The sequence below is a fragment of the Leucoraja erinacea genome, chromosome 1, assembly GCF_028641065.1.
Source record: "Leucoraja erinacea ecotype New England chromosome 1, Leri_hhj_1, whole genome shotgun sequence".
Lineage (NCBI taxonomy): Eukaryota > Metazoa > Chordata > Chondrichthyes > Rajiformes > Rajidae > Leucoraja > Leucoraja erinaceus.
Genome location: NC_073377.1, coordinates 42351329 through 42375503, shown reverse-complemented (window position 1 = coordinate 42375503; position 24175 = coordinate 42351329). Strand labels below are relative to the sequence as shown.

At 44.9% G+C, this 24175-nt stretch overlaps 2 protein-coding genes across 2 annotated transcripts in view; both read left to right on the top strand.

The window, feature by feature from the left end:
- The window catches only part of fancg (FA complementation group G), a 50614-nt gene extending 44690 nt beyond the window's left edge, over nt 1–5924 (top strand). The window contains exons 13-14 of the mRNA XM_055633423.1: nt 1399–1537; nt 5690–5924. Coding sequence (XP_055489398.1) covers nt 1399–1537; nt 5690–5837 — 287 coding nt within the window. The 3' untranslated portion in view covers nt 5838–5924. The remainder of the gene's footprint in view (nt 1–1398; nt 1538–5689) is intronic.
- Nucleotides 1–24175, top strand: part of vcp (valosin containing protein) — a 156161-nt gene that overhangs the window by 80063 nt on the left and 51923 nt on the right. Inside the window, exon 2 of the mRNA XM_055633438.1 lies at nt 22338–22476. Coding sequence (XP_055489413.1) covers nt 22460–22476 — 17 coding nt within the window. The 5' untranslated portion in view covers nt 22338–22459. The remainder of the gene's footprint in view (nt 1–22337; nt 22477–24175) is intronic.

Sequence of the window (24175 nt, the reverse complement as noted above, 5' to 3'; positions counted from 1 at the left end):
TAACATAGCGACTAATACATTGTATTCGAAAGGAGCTTCTGGAAGGAAGCAAACATAGTAACATTTGCCTAGATATTCAAGAAACCCAGACAAGGCTCAACACTTAACCCAATCAACCTAGCAAAGTAAAGCTTTACAACATGATATACAATTGGTATGTCAGGTTTCCAATCCAATCCAATCCAACTTTATTTGTTAAGCACTTTAAAACAGCCAATGTTGACCAAAGTGCTGTACAGAAGAATAAACAAGACATCATAAACAAACACCATAACAGTTCACATGAGGCGCAAAAATTACATATGAAGTACAACAATAAATTAAAAGACATAAAACATGAGTAAAAATAATAGCCACAGAATAAAAGCAATCAAAAAAAAGAAGAAATTAAATCAAGTAAATAAATAAAGTCGACATCTTACTGGGTATCAAAAGCCACGGAGAAGAGAAGGTGCTTTAGAAGTGATTTAAAAACAGACCGAGAAGAGGCCTGTTTAATGTGGAGAGGCCGATCGTTCCATAATCCAGAGGAAGTTTCCCCTGGGATAGCAGGTGCCGACAAACAGCAAAAGCCCGGTTCCCTCTGAGCTTCAGCTTAGTTTTAGGCGCACTCAGGAGCAGCTGATTATCTAACTGAGAGAAGTGGCGGGTGTATAAGCCCGAGAAGAAGCTCAGATTGCGTACCAGCGGGCAAAGACCCCCTCTGGATTTAAAAGCAAATGGACTGGAGGTTTGCATCTGGGAATCCGTTTCATGCAATTTACTGGGGGTTGTAAGAATCTGCAGATGCACATTCTTTCCCTGTGGGCAACTCTTATCTGGGCACCAGCCCAAGGGGAGCACCATTCTGGTGGTCCCGTGTCCCATTTCTGCAGAAGGCACATTTCAATTGACCAAATGGCCTAGCAGCACCAAAGCCTTTACTCAATTTTTATGTCCTGGCATCTCCAATTAGTCCAGAATTAACCGAAGGTGATGAGGAGACACGAGGCTGGAGATGATGGAATCTGGTAAGGAAGGTAATAAATGAAAATGGATAAGGGATGGATGATGTGCAAATGGGACTGATTGGGGAAGGGGAAAGGGGGCCCTGTTGGTCTAGTGGGTGGAAGACAGGTGCAACCAGCTGGGGGAAGGGAGCAGCTGAGTGGATCAGAAGGAGAGAGGAATGTAGCAAATACAGGCTCTTATAGGACTGGCAATGTGGTTAGGTCAGCTCTGTTGTTAGCTGCAGCATTTGTCAGTAATAGGGAACTGGCTGGCAGTAACAGCAAAATTATACGATCTGCCTGGAACATGAGATAAATTCCTGCCCAACTCTACATGTCTGTTTCTGTTTGGAGTCTTAACATCTTATAAAACCTTTATCCTTAAAAAAAAAATGATTTTCCTTTATAGATAGCATGGAAGCAGCATATAATCTCGTACAAGTTCTGTGGAAGCTTAAAAGGAAGGATGAAGCTGTCTCTTTCTGGAAAAAATACTACAGCTCAACGAAAGCAGCAGCTGAAAAGGTGCAGCAAGCAAGTGGTTCCCAGTGAGTGAAACTGATTTCCTACTTTGCATTAATTAAGGCATCCAAAGCACCCGGGAAAGTTTTTAAAGGAATCCTTACACATGTCAATTTACCAGAAACCTTTCAGATTGAGCTCTTAATGCTTAATGGTTATTAAAATAAGCATGATGTTAGCATGGAACACTGGGGGAAAAAAACCTCTTGCCATGAGTAGGTGTTTGAAGTAAGGTGCTTTGTAAGGGTAAATGAAACATGCCTGAATATATTAAGCTTGGAGGTTTGGGTTCTGTTATTTGCTATATTTTTAAAAATCTGGGTGTTTGAAAATGTTAACCATATAACCATATAACAATTACAGCACGGAAACAGGCCATCTCGACCCTTCTAGTCCGTGCTGAACACATAATCTCCCCTAGTCCCATATACCTGCGCTCAGACCATAACCCTCCATTCCCTTCCCATCCATATAACTATCCAATTTATTTTTAAATGATAAAAACGAACCTGCCTCCACCACCTTCACTGGAAGCTCATTCCACCCAGCTACCACTCTCTGAGTAAAGAAGTTCCCCCTCATGTTACCCCTAAACTTCAGTCCCTTAATTCTCATGTCATGTCCCCTTGTTTGAATCTTCCCTACTCTCAGTGGGAAAAGCTTTTCCACGTCAACTCTGTCTATCCCTCTCATCATTTTAAAAACCTCTATCAAGTCCCCCCTTAACCTTCTGCGCTCCAAAGAATAAAGCCCTAACTTGTTCAACCTTTCTCTGTAACTTAGCTGCTGAAACCCAGGCAACATTCTAGTAAATCTCCTCTGTACTCTCTCTATTTTGTTGACATCCTTCCTATAATTAGGCGACCAAAATTGTACACCATACTCCAGAATTGGCCTCACCAATGCCTTGTACAATTTTAACATTACATCCCAACTTCTATACTGCTGTTGAACTGCAGTTGACTGTAATTTGCAAATTCAGTTGTTTAGGACAATGTGCAACTAGTGGAGTTGCTGCCTTACAGCTCTAGCAACAAACCCAGTCCAACTCTGACCGCTAGTAATGCGTGTGGAGTTTGCAGTTTCTCCCTTTTTGTCGGTTTCCTCTGGCTGCTCCAGTTTCCTCCTGCATCCCAAAGACGTGTGGGTTGGTAGCTTAATTGTTCTCTGTAAATTGCTCCTAGTGTGCAGGTGAGTGTTAGAATCTGAAAAGTTGCCGTTGAGAACGTGGGGAGAATGAAATAGGATTAATAAGATTAAAATAGGAGCTTGATGGTCAGCACAGACATTATGGACTGAAAGGTCTGTTTCTGTGCTGTACCACCCTATGACTTAAGCCACCACCACCATGTCCACACAGCACCAAGTTCTCTGTTGGTGACCAAAGCAAACCATTTACAGTAGTTTCTCAGGTTCAATTGGTGATACAGAGGCAAATTGCATCCAAAATTGCAATCATTTTGAGAAACCTTCCTCATTTCTCTATAGACACAAAAAGCTGGAGTAACTCAGCGGGATAGGCAGCATCTCTGGAGAGAAGGAATGGGTGACGTTTCGGGTCGTGACTCTTCATCACCAATTTCATAAATGTATTTGCATGACACCATGATGTAGAACATTTTTTTCCTCAGAAGATTACCCTTTTTAAGTTTAAGAAGGAAGTGCAGATGCTGGAAAATCGAAGGTAGACAAAAATGCTGGAGAAACTCAGCGGATGAGGCAGCATCCATGGAGCGAAGGAAATAGGCAACATTTCGTCTGAAGAAGGGTTTCGACCTGAAACGTTGCCTATTTTATTCGCTCCATAGATGCTGCCTCACCCACTGAGTTTCTCCAGCATTTTTGTCCACACTTTTTAAGTTGTTTGACCACCGAATGAACATGTTAACATAATTAAAGCCCAAAATATTAAAGAGCTATATCAAGGACAAAAACAGAAAACATGCAAAGGTTTGGCATAAAATATTGATGAGACCTAGGTTGGAGTATTGTGCTCGGGGGCATAACACTTCTGGAAGATAAGTGCAATGAGAATGGAAGTTAAAAGTTGGATTGTTTTCCCTTGAACATTGTCTGGAAGCAGAATTATTTGTACTTTCATAAAAAATAATTGGATTAAAAAGGAAGTTAATGATGTTGGGCAATGGGGAAAGAGCAATCACTTGGAAAAATTGGATAGCTTTGCCCATTATTATAATCATCAGCAATTTGCTTAATAGTTTCATTGCTTTCGATGGAAACAATATATACATATTAGGTTTTATAGACTGATTCTTCATGTGAAAATGTTGGCTGCAAGGTATTAGAAAAGTATTTTATACCTTACACTTTATATTTAAATCATGATGATAATTAAGTGTTTTCACCAAAATGAGTTTGGATAATTTCAGAAAGGGATACTGAGAGCTGGGAGAGTCAGGACATTGCAGGTAATGGGTGAACACGGGGAAGGGGAGGAGGTTTGATAGGCAGAGAGTTGGAACAAAAGCAAGAGATTGAAACAGAAAAGGATTGAAAAGGACCCCATTGAAACATACAGAATAGTGAAAGGCTTGGATAGAGTGAATGTGGAGAGGATGTTTTCACTAGTGGGAGAGTCTAGGACTAGAGGTCATAACCTCAGAATTAAAGGACTTTCTTTTAGGAAGGAGATGAGGGAAATTTTCTCTAGTCAGAGGGTGGTGAATCTGTGGAATTCTTTGCCACGGAAGGCTGTGGAGGCCAAGTGAGTGGATATTTTTAAGGCAGAGATAGATAGATTCTTGATTAGCACGAGTGTCAGAGGTTATGGGGAGAAGGTAGGAGAATGGGGTTAGGAGGGAGAGATAGATCAGCCATGTTTGAATGACGGAGTAGACTTGATGGGCCAAATGGCCTAATTCTATTTATGACCTATTCCTTATGACCTTATTGAAAAGTTACAAATTGTGAAGCCAGAGGAAGGAATGGGGGTGGGGGGGAAAGGGGGAGAAATCGGTGGGGGGGGGGGGGGGGGGGGGTGAGAAATTGGCGTGTGCGGAAGAGAGGGAGAGGTTGTTAGAGCTTACCTAAAATTAAAGAATTCAATATTCATACCGTTGGATTGTAAGCTACCCAAGCGGAATATGAGGTGCTGTTCCTCCAGTTTGTGTGTGGCCTCGTTCTGGCAATGGAGGAGGCCCATGCGAGAAAGGTCAGTGTGGGAATTGGAATGGGAGTTCAAATGGTTAGCGACTGTGAGATCCAGTAGGCCTCACTGAATTTAGCACAAGTGTTCACCGAAACGATCGCTGAGTCCACACTTGATCTCAAGGACATACAGCACACGAGAAAATGTATTCTGATCAGTAAAGGATACTTTGCTAAGGTTAAAGGGCCTGTCCCACTTGGGCGACTTTTTAGGCGAGTGCAGGAGACTCTGCGCTTGCCACATGATCTCCACATGGTCACCACATGTTCGCTGGTGGTCTCTGGTGAGTCTCCTTCATGGTCGCGAGGAGTTCCCGCATTCTGGGAAATAGTCGCAGCCTCTGTATGGTCGCCGCAGATTTTTCAACATGTTGAAAATTTTTCTGCGACCAAAAACTGGTCGCCATGGAGAAAATTGAACTGGACATTTTCATTGGCTCATTGGGGGAAAAAAAAGCACGAGTTTTCAGAACCAAGGATAACCGACCGGTAATGTTAAATGCCCGCTAAACTTCACAGCTGTGTATCTCTGGCTTATTCAAAGTTGGCTGGCTTCTTAAAAGTGTCTCCACTCCTTCTTCCCCCCCCTCCCTTCTCCACCCCGCATTCTCCCCTCCCCCCTCTTACTGTACACTGTGCTAGCTGTCTTAACCTTCCTGTGTGTGTCTGTATCACCTTGGCTTTGCACCATGTGAATTTCAGACAGCGCTCCCCCCCACTTTCCCTGGCCCCCGCCTTTGTGATGTGTGTGTGTGTTCCACTCTGACAGTCGCCGTTCCAGTTCCCGGTTTTTCAGGCGAGTGCCGCGAACTTGACAGTCGCCGGCAGTCCGCTGAAAAATCGCCTAAGTGGGACAGGCCCTTAAGACATTGTAAAGGTGATATTCAGGACTGGTTAATTTACATTTGTCCTGAAGCTTATACATGAAGATTGGTTTCAATCTAAAGTATTTAATTCTGTAGCACTGTCATTTCAGAATTATAAAAAACATTTGTATGTTTCTTTTTCAGAAAATTCCCCTTATTCTTGATTTCTCATCTCAAGGAAGTAAGTACTTCAGAGGAAGAAGCAGTTTCTAAAATGGTACATACACATTACATCCATCATTCTAAAGAGAAATCAACGGCAGAGTTTCTGAGACCCATGTCTTATTTATGATCTTCATACATTATCCAGGTCCATCTGAAAGAAAACGGTATGGAACATTACTAGATAAACAACCATATTAAATTATTTTGAAACAAAGACATCTACTGTCTGATGCATGATTTGACCATGGCAAATATATTTGTGACAGAAGAAGGTTGTACTTCATATACCAATGTGTAATGAATAATATAGGATTGGATTACACTAATTTCTGTGGTATGCTATGAAGCAGCTCTCCCAGAAAATAATGAAACTTTGGAATTCCCTATCCCAGAAACCTGTGAAGTCAGAAGTATTGACTAGATTTCAAGGCTGAGACCAGCAGAACTTTGATCCATGTGGGAGCGGAGAGTTAGCGGGACCCTCCCTCAGACATTCCCCTCTCCTGAGCGTAATCCGTCAGTCAACTATTTCCTTTTGAGATAGCATTGACCCTCATATCATTCCTAATTTTACCCCCCATAAATAATTTTATCTATGGTCCATGGTACCTGTACCAATTCAGTAACTATATAAACACTAGACCTGGGACCCGTTGGATTCCTGTCCCACGGATTCCCCACTCCCTACCAACCCCCTCCTTTCCCCAATTCAATACTACACCTCACCGTTCCCCCAATGCCCCTCTCCCTCCAACCCAATATTCACCACTCACGCATCCCCCCAACTGTGCCTCTCCGGCTCATTCCCCTCATCCTCCAGCACCCCCTCCCTCTCCTCCTCACCCTCTCCTCACCCCTCTACCCTCAGTCACTCCCTACCTCCCTCCCTCCTTTCACTCCCGCTAGTATCCTATTCGGGCTGAAGGGACTCCTTTCCCCCTATCCCCTAGTATGTACATTATGCCTTCGAATGGATTCTTGGGCTGGCGGCTCAGTCACTCAAGCCTGTTGTGCTGGCCAGCTCACCACTCACGGCTGGTGGGCTGGCAGTTGACTCACGGCCCTTCCTTGAAATTCCATTTCATGTAGGCTCAAGGCCACCAAATTCAAGTGCCAGTTTCATACCATTTCAAGCAGGGTGCAAGGCCACTCCTCAGCAAGTCCCCTCCCCTAATCCCTCCCTCACCTCTCCCTCCCTCCCGCCCACACCCTCAGGTTTCCCTACCTCCCTCCCTCCATCCATAAAAAGTGTGGCCTGCGGTTCCTTCCTCCACAGGTCATTCATTGTTAGCTGTTTTTTAAACCCGTTGAATGAAGATTTTATTTTTGCATTGTGGGTGTGTGTGCACAAGTTGAACGGAGTTTTAGTTATAAGATGGACTAAATGGGACCTGTTGGGTCCCATGTTCACACGGGAGGGCTGGTCCCCCAACGCTAAATAAAATAAATCCACTGATTCTGAACCTGGCGTGGCGATGGGGTGAAAACAAAATTAACAGAAACAACACACATTACAGTGAGCAATCATGTGCAAAGTGGTAAGTTCAAATTGTCCAGTGTCCATGGTGCAGGTTTTCCAAGCTGTGACTGGGGCCGAGAGGTTTCTTGGGCTGGCGGCTCACCTCACTCAAGGCCGCTGTGCTGCAGCTCACTGATCAGGTGGTGGGCTGCAGTTGACTCACAGCCGAAATTCATTTCATGTAGGGTGCAAGGCCACCAAATTCAAGTGCAGTTTCGTACCACTTCAAGCAGGGTGCAAGGCCATCAAATTCAAGCGCAGTTTCATACCATTTCAAGTAGGGTGCAAGGCCACTAATGACAGCAAGTCGTGACCTCGCCCTCCTCCATCTTGCAGAGACTGAGCCACGCCCACACTTCTGGTTTTATAGTACAACCTCCCATCACAAAGGTGGTGGGCTGCATGGCGTGATTGACAGGAGAGAGGCGCTCGTCACACAAGGCACTAATAACTCTTTTGAATGCATGGGCCTGGTCCGTTGGCCGGGAGCAGGAGAGTGGCGGCAGCCGCGGCTTCTCGGGCTCCGATGAGCAGCAGCCGGTGGGGTAGCGGCGGCATCTAAAATCAATATAAAGCGCAAACAGGAAGTGGTCAAGATTAGACTTTTAATTATATAGTAGGCAAGGCAACTTTAATTAGGCGAGGCAACTTTAATTAGGCGAGGCAACTTTAATTAGGCAAGGTAACTTTAATTGAGAAAATGCGGGAAAAAAACCCTAAATAAAATAAATAAACTGATTGCTGAACCTGGCGTGGTGATGCAGTGAAAACAAAATTAACAGAAACAACACACATTACAGTGAGCAATCACGTGCAAGTGGCATATTCAAATTGTCCAGTGATCCATGGTGCAGGTTAGGTAAAGCTCCCCTGCACTGGAAAACCCCCCGATGTCAGTGTCAAAGTCAGAGCCCAAAGTGGAGAGCCCCCGGCAGGTGATAACAATTGTGCCCGCGGCTATTTACGCCGCGCCGATGCAGGTGCCGTGCTCCGGGTCTTGTTGTGCAGGGCCTGGAGGGGTAAGGCTCGTCCCAGTGCCGGGCCTGCCACGCCGGGTCCGCTGTGAGGCCCCGGCTCCAGGTCCCTCGTCGGGAGCAGGAAAGTGGCGGAAGCCGCCGTTTCTCAGCCCCGGTGAGCAGCAGCTGGTGGGGAAGCGGCTGCATCCCAAATGTAGCGGCATACCTTATTGCAGGGCTGGGTTGGCGGCAGTGTAGTTCAGCAGGGCTGGTCAGTCGACTGCAGACATCCGATCTCCCGAGGCTGCGTGCGGCAGGAGAAATCCAAATTTCATTTTGGGCAGTTGGGGGTCACCAATGCAGTGGCACCAAACGTGGTGAATAAGGCCAGACGTCAGGCAGGTTCAAACAGTCGTGTATTCAGGTTCTACACGTTAGGTTGGTCCGCTAACTATATTATCATTGCTGCTGTAGCTGAGCGAGGTTGTTCTCTCGGGCTCAGCTACCTGTTGACTGCTAAGGTCTCGAGGTGAGATAACCTTAAGTAGCAGGACACTCCCTCTAGCCCATGACATCACGTGCCAGCCCTCGTGCCTACTGACGAGGGTTCGACCATAAGTGGTCTGTGTATAGGCTGACGCCACACAAGGCAACTTTAATTAGGCAAGATCTTTAATTAGGCAACACAGTTTTAGCATTTCCAAACCAAAGGCAACACAGCTTTAGTATTTAGCATTTAGCATTTGCAAACTATATTCAAACCACATTAAGGGCACTGACAGGTCAGTAAAACCTCTCACAGTTTAGTAGAAGTATGTGTTCAGTGTTATTCACAGCTCAGACTGGGAGACGTGACCCTCTCGCTCCCCCATCTTGCAGAGACTGACTGAGGCACTCAACACTTCCGGGTTTTATAGTCCCTTCGGAAGGGGCGTGGCCTTCAGGAGAGAGAATCTCAACATTTGTGTTGACTCTTAATTTTTCATCGGTGGGAAAAATCCTCTTGTCCTGCGCAGCGGAGGGGGACTGAGTAAGATAGCCAAAAGTCACAGCCGTAAGTGGCAGCATTTTTTCTAAAATCAATATACAGAACAACAGGGTCAAGGTCCGACTTTTAGTAATATAGATATTCATGTATATAATTCTGTAAAATCTTACTTTTTTTCATCGGGTGACTGCCTCACCCACAGTCTGTCAGTCCCCTCTCTGTTTTTATTATTTAAAGTATGTTTTAAAGGTATGATTTAGTGTTTCTTGATGTGTTTTATGTGCGGGGTGGTGGGGGGGAATCGGGGGAAACCTTTTTCAGTCACTTACCTCGACGGAGATGCGATTTTTCTCCATGTCACATCTCCGTCCGTCCCCTGTGGCCTACAACGTGGAGTGGTGCAGCCTTTCCTCGAGACCGGCCCGGAGCTTCAAACCGATGGTGTGGCAGGGTCTTTTAGAACATAGAAACATAGAAATTAGGTGCAGGAGTAGGCCATTCGGCCCTTCGAGCCTGCACCGCCATTCAATATGATCATGGCTGATCATCCAACTCAGTATCCCGTACCTGCCTTCTCTCCATACCCCCTGATCCCCTTAGCCACAAGGGCCACATCTAACTCCCTCTTAAATATAGCCAATGAACTGGCCTCAACTACCCTCTGTGGCAGAGAGTTCCAGAGATTCACCACTCTCTGCGTGAAAAAAAAAAATTCTTCTCATCTCGGTTTTTAAAGGATTTCCCCCTTATCCTTAAGCTGTGACCCCTTGTCCTGGACTTCCCTAACATCGGGAACAATCTTCCTGCATCTAGCCTGTCCAACCCCTTAAGAATTTTTGTAAGTTTCTATAAGATCCCCTCTCAATCTTCTAAATTCTAGAGAGTATAAACCAAGTCTATCCAGTCTTTCTTCATAAGACAGTCCTGACATCCCAGGAATCAGTCTGGTGAACCGTCTCTGCACTCCCTCTATGGCAATAATGTCCTTCCTCAGATTTGGAGACCAAAACTGTACGCAATACTCCAGGTGTGGTCTCACCAAGACCCTGTACAACTGCAGTAGAACCACTCTGCTCCTATACTCAAATCCTTTTGCAATGAAAGCTAACATACCTTTTACATCGGGAGCTGAGATCCTTTGCCGAGGATCACCAGCGGAGCTCCGACCGTGGGGCCTATGGACTTTAACACCATGAAGCCGCAGTCTCCGGTAAGAAGAAGCAGACTCGGGAGTTCCATGCCACGGAGTGTTCCGATCCATCCCAATGCCGGAGTTTCGATCATCCCGACGAGAGGGCTTGAACATCGGACGTTCGGCAGCGGCAAGTGTGGACAGTTCAAAGGCCCTGACCATGGGTGAACAGAGGAAGATGACTAAACTTTATTGCCTTCCATCACAGTGAGGAATGTGGATCCCGCTGTGGTGAATGTTTATGTTAAATGTTATTTTATGTGATTGCGTGTATTGTTGCTTTTCACTTAGTATGGCTGTATGGTAACTCAAATTTCACTGTACCTTAGTTGGTTAAGTGACAATAAACACAAACTTGAACTTGAACAATCCTACCTAAGTACATGAGTGTAATAGTCGATTATACCATGGCAGTGCACGAGTTGCCACGTTTCTGATGCCATTTTGTATCCTTAAAGTTCAATGTTCTTAAAAATGTAGAGTCTGAACTTGGCCTTAAAAGTCCAATGTTCTGGCAGTGGCAGGGGTCGACCTGCCCTGGTGATGATGTCAGTGTCCAGTCTAGTCTTTTAGAATGAAAATATTTTTTTTTGCATCAGAATTTTATTTTGATATTAATGAAGATTGCATCACACCTTGACAAAAGCATACTTAGATAAAAACCTAGCGTTGCACAATGACATAGCGGTAGAGTTGATGCCTTACAGCGCCAGTGTCCCAGGTTCGATCCTGACTGCGGGCGCTGTCGTTACGGAGTTTGTACGCGCTCCCTGTGACCGCGTGGGCTTTCTCCGGGTGCTTCAGTTTCCTCCCACAGTCCAAAAATGTACAGGTTTGTAGGTTAATTAGCTTCTGTAAATTGTAAATTATCCCCAGTGTGTAGCATAATGTAAGTGCACGGGGTGATCGCTGGTGGGCGTGAACTGAGTGGCCGAAGAGCCTGTCTCCATGCTGTATCTAAAGTAAAGTTATATATCTAATTATTCACAAGTAGTAAACAAGTTTTTTGGGAAAAAATAGATGGCATAATAGATGGCATAAAGAAAACGTAGACGGCGTAATACGATAAAGGATTGTGGGGCAACGGGGAAGGTTAGAAATACAAACACAAGAAACTGCAGATGTTGGAATCTTGTGCAAAATACAGTACTGGAGGAACTCAGTGGGTCAAGCGGCATCTGTGGTAGGGATGGATAGAAGGCCATCAGTCTGCTTGGAGTGAGGGGAAGAAAGTTGGAAAAAAGAGGTAGGGGCTGGACAAAGCCTGGCAAGTGATAGGTGGCTTCAGGTGAGAGGGAGGGGAGTGGTTCATTGGCGTGTGGTGTGAGTAAGTGCCAAAGGCGAAGGTGGATGGAGATAAAAAGGGTATCCGATTAGGAGAGAAATGGAGGAGTGAAATGTAAAGCCGGAGGCCGGGATATGGTTGGAAAGGGGCAAGAGGGAGGATGAAAGGGCAACGGGGATGGATAATTAGTGTATGAAGATGGGGAAAGGAGCAGAGTGGCAAGGGTGTTGGGAGATGGGAGAAATTTGTGTAAGTTGGTGGGGGGGGGGGGGGGGTGAAAGGAAAGAGGAGCTGTAGGGATGTATTTCAAATCGAGAATTTTCACTTTTATCCCCTCTGTCCCCTTACACCTTTATCCCTCCCTCGTGCTTCACATTTCACTCTTCTCTCCTTATCATTGCACCCTTTTGACTCTTCACCTTTAGCCTTTGTCACTTACTCCACCCATTTGGCAATCAAACCCCCCTCTGGCCTGTACCCACCTATCGCCACCCAGGCTTTGTGCCACCCCCACCTTTAACAGCTTCCTCCACAACTCGCATCAATCTCAAATCCTTCCTGACATTTTTCTTCCCATTTAAATAGAATTTCTGAAACAAGTTATCAACATTCAAAAATAAATTTTACAAACAAAGGCCTCAGATAAATGGAAGGCGTCAACGGAAGGAAAGATCCATGGCCTAGATATTTCGAGCTTGAGGATAATTACGTCAATGGCATTCAATTTGTTATTTACAGGTCTTAATATTGTGCTGGGTGATTGAAGAAATAGGGACACAAGGGTTGTTTATGAAAAGAAACATTTTTTTCATCAATAGAGGAGGCTGAATAAATGAATTTGATTCAGATTTAATTTGATTTATTGTCATGTTCACCAGTGCAATAAGATTCTTTGTTCACAGAGTAAATATTACAGGCACTACCTGACAACGCGAGGGTTACTTTTCATGAACCTTTATGCAAGTCAGATTTTTCGTAAGTAGGAATCGTCATCCCCATCGCGTGCCCTGAAAAAACTCACCCAGAGTATTAATTGTCACAGCAGTATCTGGCCACATCCCTTGACTGCACTGGGGGCTGAGTACAAGTTTACACGTTGTATATTACGTCAGTCGGCGATTGTCTGTATAAATAGAGTAATGATAAATACAATGAGTGCAAATAAGCAGAACAATACAAGATTGTAGTGCAATCTGGGGTAGTGCAAAAAAAAGTACAATAACGTAATAATAGAATAAGGTAAAATTAAAAGTTAAGAGCACCTCCAGGAATAGGGTGTAAAAGGATTGGTTCAGGTGTCTGATAGTAGTGGGGAGGAAGTTGTTCTTACATCTGAATGGCCGGGCTTTCAAGCTCTTGCATCTTTCTTCAGAAGTTGGAAGAGAGAAAAGGGATTGACCAGATCGGGAGGCATCCTTCACTCTGGAAGTGATGATTGTGTGATGGATTCAATTTTGGCAATGAATCAGTCCTATAGTCGCCCTAATGCTGCTTTTGAATGTGGCAGCATGATCCAAGTCTTTGATTGCAAGGTTAATAGAAATGCATTGTTGAGTTCCCCTGTATAACACAGTGCTGAAACTTAGGTTGTAGGAGAAATTCTTGCAGCTGTCGGCATTAAGCCAAGTAGGTGTGAATGTTTTTATGACTGTAATTGTGAAGATAGCTCTGAAATGTTTATACCACAATATATGTCGGAAATAGACACAAAATGCTGGAGTAACTCTGTGGGACAGGCAGCATCTCTGAATAGAAGGAATAGGCGACGTTTCGGGATGAGTTCCTTCTTCAGACTAAACGTGCGGGGAGTGGGAGTTACAGAAATAAGGAATATTAAGAGATCAGGAAATGCAGATTTGCACTGGGCCTCACTCTGACAACGGAGGAGGCCCAGGACAGAAAGATCAGTCTGGGAATGGGAGGGGGAGTTAAAGTATTTAGCAACTGGGTGGTCAGGTAGGTTTAGGAGAACTGAGCGGCGGTGTTCAGCGAAAGGATCGTCAAGCCTGCGCTTGGTCTCGCCGATATATAGGAGTTCACACCTGGAACAGCAGATACAGTAGATGAGGTTGGAGGAGGTGCAAGTGAACCTCTGCCTCACCTGAAAAGACTTGGGGTCCTTGGATGGAGTCAAGGGAGGAGGTATAGGGAGAGGTGTTGCATCTCCTGTGGTTGCGGGGGAAGGTACCTGGGGCGGCGGTGGTTTGGGTGCGAAGGGACGTTAACCAGGAAGATGTGGAGGGAACAGTCTCTGCGGAAAGGGGTGGAGATTATCAGATGTGGTTAGTGGTGGGATCCTTCCTGTCCTGGGCCCCCTCCATTGTCAGAGTGTGGCCCAGCGCAAATTGGAGGAACATCACCTCATATTTTGCTTGGGTAGCTTACACCCCAGAGGTATGAACATTGACTTCTCTAACCAAGTAATCCTTGCTTTCCCTCTCTCTCCATCCCTCCCTTCCCAGTTCTTCCACCAGTCTGACTGTCCCTCTGATTACACTGTCTCTACTCTCTGCTTTGTTGTCACCTCCTAGCTAACAATGGTCTATTCTACATTTGTCTCCATCTATTCTACAGATCTACATCTGTTTTGATCTCTTACACTTCCTTATCTCTGTAACTTCCTTTCCACTCACGCTCAGTCTGAAGAAGGGTCTCGACCCGAAACGTCACCCGTTCCTTCTATCGAGAGATGCTGCCTGTCCTGCTGAGTTACTGCAGCATTTTGTGTCTATCTTTGGTGTAAACCAGCATCTGCAGTTCCTTCCTACACAACATACAAGTCGGATTCTTCCAGACATAGGAGAGAATTGCAATTGAAAGAATGGGTGCTGCAAGATGAGAGTGAAGTGAGAGTGTTCCTTGAGAAGGACCTGACAGGCTGGTGAAGAGCAATGCGCTCAGGAATCATATACATTTTACAAGAGCGCACAGAAACCCTCAAGTGCAGTTTATTGTCAATGCACAAGTACGCTGAGGTTCAGGTACATTGGAAAATCTTGCTGCAGCATCACAGGCACATGGACTCGGAGAAACACATAAACAATTTATACATACATTTCATTAACTTTCTGCAAAAAAAATCAAGATATCAATTCATAAGGTAATTAGAAAAAAAACAAGTATTTAGTGGTGTAAGAGGTGGGCTGTTGTGTTCTCGTTATTGAGGTTGTCATGCACCAGGACTCATCCAGCTGCTCCTGACCAAAGGTTACCAGGGAGATCTCTGAATGATCATGAATACAATCAAAGTATCTCCTCTGGGAAGTGAAAGTCCATGTCAGTACCGCTTGTCCCCATGGTCTGAAGGAAACACGGATGAAGTCCCTTCTTGATTGTGTAGTTTGAGTGACCACCCTTGTGCAGTAGTGAGCTACAAATGTAGGATGATGGCGAAACCAACTTCCATGGCCCGTGTTGATGAAAATATTCACTGACACCTGAGTGAGAGAAAAGCAGCAACATTTTTGTTAACAGAGCCATGAGACAAAAGTCAAGACTCTGCGGCCTGTCAGCACCTTCTCCCTGAGTGATCCTTACAGCTGGTTTATATATATTTTATCAAACAATTGACTGGGTGAGGACCAGTCAATCCCACAGCAACTCCCTAGCCAATCAATCCCTGAGCAACTTCTCAGTGAATTAACCCTTAGCAGCCCCATAGCAACTTAATCACGTTGTTTTAGTCATTGCGGCTCAACCCTATCTATATTTTGGCTATTGCAGGTACTCAGCATCTGGCCTTGTGACTTGGCTATGCACAATTCACCGCTTGGAATTTAGCCAACAAAGTTAATGTTTCAGTAAGAATGTTGCAGTGTCCACATAGTCAAGTATCTCTACATCATCTCAAGTTCCGAAATTTACTCCAACACCCAGAATAGTTAGGTAAGAATTGAACATAGATACACAAAAACATGTATGTTAGCGGGAAACGGGTTTCAATTAAGGCCAAAAAAAAGGCAGTGCAAATATTGTCCTCTCTAATTGTACAGTTTCTAAAGACTTGGCTTAGAAAAAGGCTTCTTAGAAATTGGCTTTGTCTATTTTCAGTATGAATCAGTATCTGCAGTTCCTTCCTACAAATCTTGGCTGATCTATCACCGTGTCATTTTCCTGCACTATCACCCTATCTCATCTTAAAGATCCAGAGATCTATTGATTTCTATCTGAAATGCACTCGGTGACTGTCTCCACAGCTGCCTGGGGCAGAGAATTACAAAGATTCATCACACTGAAGGACAAAATGTCTCCCCTCTCAATCCGAAACAGCTCATTCCTTATTCTGAAACCGTGACAGCTGGTTCTGGTGCCAGACTCCTCAGCCAGGAGAAACATGCGCTCTGCAACCAGCCTGCCAAGCCCTGTATGAATTAGAGAGTACATTGCTAATTTATTCTACCTCGTATTTAAAACCTGCCATCCCTGGAACCAATCTGATGAATTTTAGTTGCATTTTCTCTGTGTCAGCTACACCCCATCTTACATTAATAGACACAAACATTACACAGTACTCCAGGTGAGGTCACTCCGAGGAGCTATACCATTGCATTCTTTTCTGCTGTTAATTCTAAATTCTCTTGTAATATCGGCAGACATATTTTGTCTTTGTATAGGTTGGCACAGTGAGGCAGCTAGTGGAGCTACTGTCTCCCAACACTAGAGACCCATGTTCGATCCTAACCTTGGGTATTGTCTGAGTGGAGTTTGCACGTTCTCGCTGTGACCATAAAGGTTCCTCCAGGTACTCCAGTTTCCTCCCACACCCAAAAACGTGTGGGTTTGTAGGTTAATTGGGTTCTGTAAATTATGCCGAGCATGTAGGGAGTGGATGTGAAATGGGGTAACATGGAACTAGTGGGGATGAGTGATCGATGGTGGCATGGACTTGTGGGCCGAAGGGCTTGGTTCCATGCCATTCTAAATATCCTCTGACATCCCTCTTCATCCTGAATATGGCTTGCATTTCCACGTAGTTGTGTGTCACTGGTCAACTTGTACATTTTATTTCATCCCCTCAACCAGATTACCAATACAGATTATGAATAGTTGGGACCCTGGCACCACTTCCTGTAGCACTCCATGAGTCGCAGACTCGTATCTACAACTTGAGACCTTGTATATTTTTACAATTATAATGATGCTTGTATAATATCCCTTATTTTATGTTCACAATCTCTTGTGCAGAACCTTGTTGAGTCTTCTAAAAATCAAATTCATTGCACCATTAGCTCCCCTTCATTGACTTTATTATCTACGTCTTAAAGTACTCCAAAAGATAGAGTGGCACAGTAGCGCAGTGGTAGAGTTGCTGCCTTACAGCGTCAGAGACCCGGGTTAGATCCTCACTACGGATGCTTGTCTGTACGGAGTTTGTTTATTCTCCCCATGACATGCGTGGGTTTTCTCCGGGATCTCCGGTTTCCTCCCACGCTGCAAAGATGTGCAGGTTTGTAGGTTAATTGGCTTGGTATAATTGTAAATTGTCCCTAGTGTGTCAGATTCAGATTCAGATTCAACTTTAATTGTCATTGTCAGTATACAGTACAGAGACAACGAAATGCAGTTAGCATCTCCCTGGAAGAGTGACATAGAATATGATTTCAATAAATAAATCTATTTACATGCATACAGTCATAGTGTGTAGGATAGCGTTCATGTGCAGGTCTGGTTGGACTCGATGGGCCAAAGGGTCTGTTTCTGCTCTATATCTTCAACTAAACTAAACTAAATTTATCAAACATGATCTCCCTTTCATAAATTCATGATGACTGTTCAATCACATTATCCTAGAATCACTGGTTTAATCTGTTAATCCTTTTACCATCCTTCCCCACAAACTGGTGGACAAACTGGGGGACTTGGGACTTCCACACTCCACCTGTACGTGGATAAATAGCTTCCTGTCGGGTCGCAGCCAGAATGTCAGAGTGGGCCATCATACATCCACGGCCCTCAGCCTCAGTACCGGCTCTCCACAGGGCTGCGTACTGAGCCCCCTGCTCTACACCATCTACACACATGACTGCACCCCCGCCCACCACAGCAACACCTTGTCAAATTGGCGGATTACACTACGGTGGTGGGACTCATCTCCGGGGGGGACGAGTACGCCTACCGGGATGAGGCGGAGCAGCTGACAGTGTGGTGTGAAGAAAATAACCTGCTCCTCAACACCTTAAAGACAAAGGAATTAATAATAGACTTTAGGAAGAATAAAACGGACATGGTACCATTGATTATCAGAGGGGACTGTGTGGAGAGGGTGGCGGATTTCCGCTTCCTGGGAATCCATATTGAGGAGGACCTGACGTGGAGCGTGAACACCACTGCACTGCTGAAAAAGGTCCAGCAGAGACTGCACTTCCTGAGGGTGCTCAGGAAGAACAACATCACTCAGAGACTGCTGCTGTCCTTTTATCGGTGCTCCATTGAGAGCATACTAACATACTGTGTATGCGTGTGGTACACCAGCTGCACAGCAGCTCAGAGGAAAGCGCTCCAGAGGGCCATTGACAACGCCCAGAGGATTGTCGGCTGCCCTCTCCTTACCTTGGAGGACTTACACAGTTCCCGCTGCATCAAAAAATCCCAGAGTATCATAAAGGACATTTCCCACCCCGGACACTCCCTGTTTGAACTGTTGCCGTCAGGCAGACGGTGCAGATCTACAAGGACAAGGACGAACAGACTAAAAAACAGTTTTTACCCCACTGCTATAAAAGCACTAAATGTAGCCGCCAAGGAACGCAGGGGCGAGACATACTAAGGGACTGTGGTACACTGTGAAATCGACAGAAGGATGGAGGGTTGGGTGTTTATGCGTGCTATTTTCGTGATATTTATTTTAGTTGTTTATCTTTTAATATTTTATCTTGTATGTATCGTTAGCTTTTAGAAATGTTTGAATGGTGCACTGACTGGCTGACATTTTTAAATTTCGTTGTACATGGTTCATGTTACAATGACAATAAAGACACTATTACTATTACTATTACTTTTCAGAGACATACAGCATTAAAACGGATCTTTTGGCCCAACTCTTCTATGCCAACCTACATTCCTATCTATGCTAGTCCCATTTGCCTGTATTTACTCCATTTCCCACTAAATCTTCCCTATCCATGTACCTGTCCAAATGTCCTTTAAATGTAGTTATTGTACCTATAAAACTACACTATGAATTCAGTGAGACACAGCTAAAGACACAAAGAGTTATATAGCCACACAGCATGGAAACAAGCCCTTCAGCCCAACTTGCTCGTGTGGACCAAGCAGCCCCATCTAAACCAGTTCCACCTGCCTGTGTCTGGCCCCTATCCTTCTAAGCCTTTCTTATCCATATACCTGTCCAAATGTCTTTTAAATGTTGCTATGGTACCTGCCTCAACTACGTCCTCTGGTAGCTCTTTCCAAATACCTACCACTGTGTGAAAAAGTTGCCCTTTACAGCGTGGAAACAGGCCCTTCAGCCCAACTAGCCCACACCGGCCAATATGTCCCACCTACACTCGTCTCACCTGACTCCATTTGGCTCATATCCTTCCAAACCTGTCCTATCCACGTACTTGTCTAAATGCTTCTTAAATGTTGGGATAGTCCCAGCCTCAACTACCTCTTCTGGCAGTTTGTTCCATACACCCACCACACAATCTATTCCTCTGATGATTTTATACACCTCTATTTATCACCCCCTCATTCTGCGCTCCAAGGAGTCCCAACCTCCATCTTTTTATAGCTGAGACCCTAAACCTGGTCCCCTTGGTAACATAGTAAACAGAGTGATATTGTGTGGAAAAAGGAACTGAATACCTTCGCCTCGCCCCAACTTGACACAAACTTCTATACACCTGATGCCAACCCCAATGCCAATGGCCTTTTTGATCGTCCTATCTACAGTGTAAATTGTCCCTAAAGTGTTAATTCCGGGTATCTGGCGGTGCGGACGGGGCCGAAGGGCCTGTTTCTTGCTGTATCTCCAACATTTTTTTTTTTAAATCCCTCTTGAGAATCAAACCTGTCCTATCCATGTACCTGCCTGACTGTTTCTTAAATGTTGGGATAGTCCCAGCCTCAACGACCTCTTTTGGCAGTTCCATTGTTTCCATACTCCCCGTCCCACCAATTTATTTTTGTGATAAAAAAGATTACACCACCCCTGGAAGAGATTCCTTTTAAATCTTTTCCCCCCTGTCACCTAAACTTCTGTCCCTATATCCTCTGGTCCCCTTGTTTGTTCTTCCTACTCTCTGGGCTTATCCAGTCAAACTGTGTATCCCTACATTTTAAATACCTCTATCTACCTTTGCCTCCCATGACCTTTTCTTTATATGCTGAAACCCAGGCAACATTCTAGTATCATATCCGTCTAAATCTTCTCTGTACACCCTTTCCAGCTTGACATGCTCTGACATAAAGGCCAGCACACCAAAAGCTTTCTTTCCTATATGAGATTCCACTTATGGTACCCACAATTGAATACAATACGTCCGATTTGTCCTGCCCTCGCCATCTTTGTCTTTATAAATCTCTCTGTAGACTTTATCTAACTTGACCATCACTTAACATCTCATATACTAATCCAATACCCCCATCATGATGTACTCAATAGATCCCTGTGGCCCCAATGGCCTCCCACCTGCCAATGGCCATTTTTGAATCCATCATCCTATCTATTGAACCTCCTTAACCAACCTGTGAGGACTCAAAGGCCTTTAATGGATCCATGCTTTACCCTCATCAATTTCCCAAGTAACCTCTTACTGTTAGATGACCTTCCACTGATCTACACCACTCCCCAGAGCCCGACCTTTCACTGTGTAGGTCCTGCCCATGTTAGACATCCCAAAATGCAACACATTTCTCTGTATAAAAATTCCATTGGCTATTCCCGGTATACAGAAATATTTCTGTAAATTTTGTCCAATATCCTAGGGTCCTGTCCGACCTGGAGACTTAAGTTAATATTTCTCAAAATGTCAGTACTTCCTCTTCTTTGCGGGTTTCCCTTACCTCACATAATTCAATATCCTTCTCCGGAATGAGAAAATACATTGATCTCTTTTGGTGCAGATAGCTGCTCGAATGGGTTATCCTTTTGCTGTAATTCTAGAAATGATTTACTGTCATACTCAAAGCAAATCTTTTAGCTTTTTTTTTTTATTCTTTTTACATTCTTTATACTCCTCAGCAATGTATTGTAGATCTCTCTCTTTTTCCAAACCAAGTGTCCAATTTCCCTGAGGATCAAGATCCTCAACCGAACAGGGACTGATTCAATTTTTGACTACTCCATCTTCCACATCTTTATCTGTCCCAAAAATCCTTTCGCATCTCCAGTTAGCCTTTTGTCAAAAATCTCAATCAGTTCTGTCCCTCTCCAGAGAGTCTAATGGAGATCACTTTAATTGTCATTTCGGACCCCATTGAGGTCCAACTGCCCCGAAATGTACTTCTATGTTTCTGCAAAAAAACTATCCTGCACAATTTTGTACCATGCCCATTTACAGAATGTGTTTCCCTCATCCACAATCACTATCTTGATCTGTAGATTTTCTTCCAATTCTCGCTCCCCAGTACACCCCTATAAGTGTTTCTACCCCTTTCCCATTTCTCAGTTCCACCCAAATAGCCTCCCTAGCCTCAAATCATTGATGTAGATTACAAACAGTAACGGGCCTCGCACCAAATCCTGAGGCACACCACTAGTCACAGCCCTCCAGTCTGAGAAGTAACCTTCCACCATCACCCTTCCATGGAGCCAATTTTCAATCCATTCAGCAAACTCTCCTTGGATCCCATACGATCTAACCTTCCAGAGCAGCCTACCATGTGGAACCTTGTCGAATGCTTTGCTGAAGTCTACAGCTCTGCCCTTGTCAACCTTTTTGGTCGCATCTGCAAAAAACTCAAATCAGATTTGTGAGACATGACCTCCCACGTACAAAACCATGCTGACTATCCCTAATCAGCCTTGTCCATCTATGCCTGTATATCCTACCCCTCAGAATACTGTCTCGTAACTTTCAAACTGCAGATGTTAAACTCACTGGCCTACATTTCCCAGCATTTCCCCTGCAGCTCTTCCTGAATAGAGGCATAGCATTTTGCCACTCTCCAGTCTTCTGGCACCCCTGTATTTCGTGTATTTAACGACCACTGGTAAATTTGGTTTTAGATTTGATTAAATTAAAACCATTTTGATGAGCTACAGTTAGTTGGACTTGCCAAATATGAATATTTTAACGGTCTTCGGGGAACATGCATGGTTGCATGAGTCTGCACAAAAGACAACATTTGGTTCTTTCCGGACTAACTGGGACCCGTCGCGCGGACGCAGCCAGGCGAGGACGGGGACGGAGTGACGCAGGGACGTACGCAGCCAGGCGAGGAGGGCGGGGACGGAGTGACGCAGGGACGTAGCCGTGTGAACCAAAGATCCTATAGCAGTGACGCAGCCTCGTGTGCCGGGCGGGTACGGAGTGACGCAGCCGGGCGAGGCCGTGAACGCAGGGACGCAGCCGCGTGAGCCGGCGGGAAGGGATGGGGTGACGCAGGGACGCAGCCGGGCGAGGGCGGGGCCTCGACGTGGATGACGCGAGCGGCCGGAGGAAGGTTCTGGATTGGGCAGGCCGGCTGTGTGACGCGCCGGGTGCCGGGCGCTGTGGGTGGGGGAGGGGCGCGCAGGTTCAGTGTGAGCAGCGAGTGACGGGGCAGCAGCAGCAGCAGAGCAGCCGGAACACGGGGCCGAATCACGTCCGCCGCACGGTCACTAAACCCAGCGCGCACGTCGAGGAGGAAGGCTGATCGGCCATGGCATCGGCAGTAGAGTGAGTGTGCACCGGGGTCGGGTGGATGTGTCGGGGAGGCGATGTTTGTTCCCCACCCCCCTCCTCCTGTCGTTCAAGGCCGGTAGGCCTCAGGCTCGTACACTGCAGTGTTGAGAGAGAGGCCGGGCCGTCCAATTTCACTGTGTCATTCGGGCCTAGGTGCCAGCGCCGCCCACTCTGCGCTCCGCTGGGCCCGGCCACCCGCCCGCCCGTTTCCCCGTGCCCGGAGCGCCGGCACTGAGGGAGGCAGGGGGGAGGCGGTCACGTCGGGCCGCATCCACCGGGATGACGAGGGTTTTTTTGTCAGGGCCTAGTTCCCGGGGCCTCGAGGTGTTTCCTCGATCGCTGCTCGACATATCGCAGGGATCGTGATCAGTGGACTCTAAATGATTTAAAAAAAACACACACACATTTTTCAAATCCCATGCCGGTGTTTGCCCGGTCATATATCTAATATTTCGCTGCTCTTGACGCCTGACATTTAAAAATGTCACATGCACTGGTGGACGGAAATAATTAGAACGGAAAGATTGGAAAATAACAATTTATTTCAGTTTCGGTTTTATTGGGAATCTACTCCCGTACTTCCTCTTAATTATCCACGACACCGTGACTTTTATACGTACGAAATTATATAAAGGAAATAGGTGTGACAAATTGTATATTTACACATCATGTATGTAAATTATTTTTGGTCGTACCAGTATTTAAAAAGGAAGGCTGTAGATGTTTCATATGTTCTGTTGTCCATTCAGCAATTGTATGTTTCTCTATACATAGAAGGAAATTGAGGACACCAGACAGACAATTGTGGCAGTGGAGTAATGAAACTGTCTCCGGAGAGAGGAGGACTCGCTGAGTTTCTCCAGCAATTTTGTGTACCTGTGGCACCCAATATTTATCGAGGAAATCTCCACCAACTTTTCTAATGTTGCATGTTTAAGCTCGTGTTGAGATTGTCTACTATGTGGGTATACATATCTTACACCCAGTTGTCTTCCCAAATAGTGGAGATGATCATATTATGGTAATCTTAGTTCTTTTGCAAAGTTTATTTATTCACGGTCATTTCAGTGAATAATTCCACCCAAATGTTCTATACCTAGATTTAAAAACTCTTGCAATGCTAATCATATAATGGTGTGCCTGTATAGCAGTTTGCAAAGCTTTCCAAAAAATAGAATTTACCATAGTCTCCTTAAACAAACAAATTAAAGATATCGCACTACTTTTTCTGGACGACTTGTCCGTCACATTATTTCCTTCTATATGTTGAAACGACACCTTAGCATAAATTAATCATATTGATTATTTTCTTCAAACTTTCCTGATTAACATTGAGTTGAATTCTAAAATTATCATTTGAATTAGATAAACCTCTTTCAAAATCATTGAATTGGCCAATAACTATTGCAATTAAAACCAGAAATGCTGAGCAAGTCATTCTGGGTGTTTCCAGCATTTTCAGTATTTATTTCAGGTTTCTAGTGTGGGCAATTTTTGGTTTTAATTACTTGAGGTTTGGCTGCAACAAATGGAAATAGCTTTCATGTTTCTCCCTTTGTTCAATTTTATGCTATTCATTTATTTTAAATAAGTAATAATGAAAGGTTGTCAAATCATTTTCATGCAGTCATTATTCGATCAGTTGGTATGAATCGAGGGTGAATGACTGCAAGATTAAAACAGCATCTTAGTT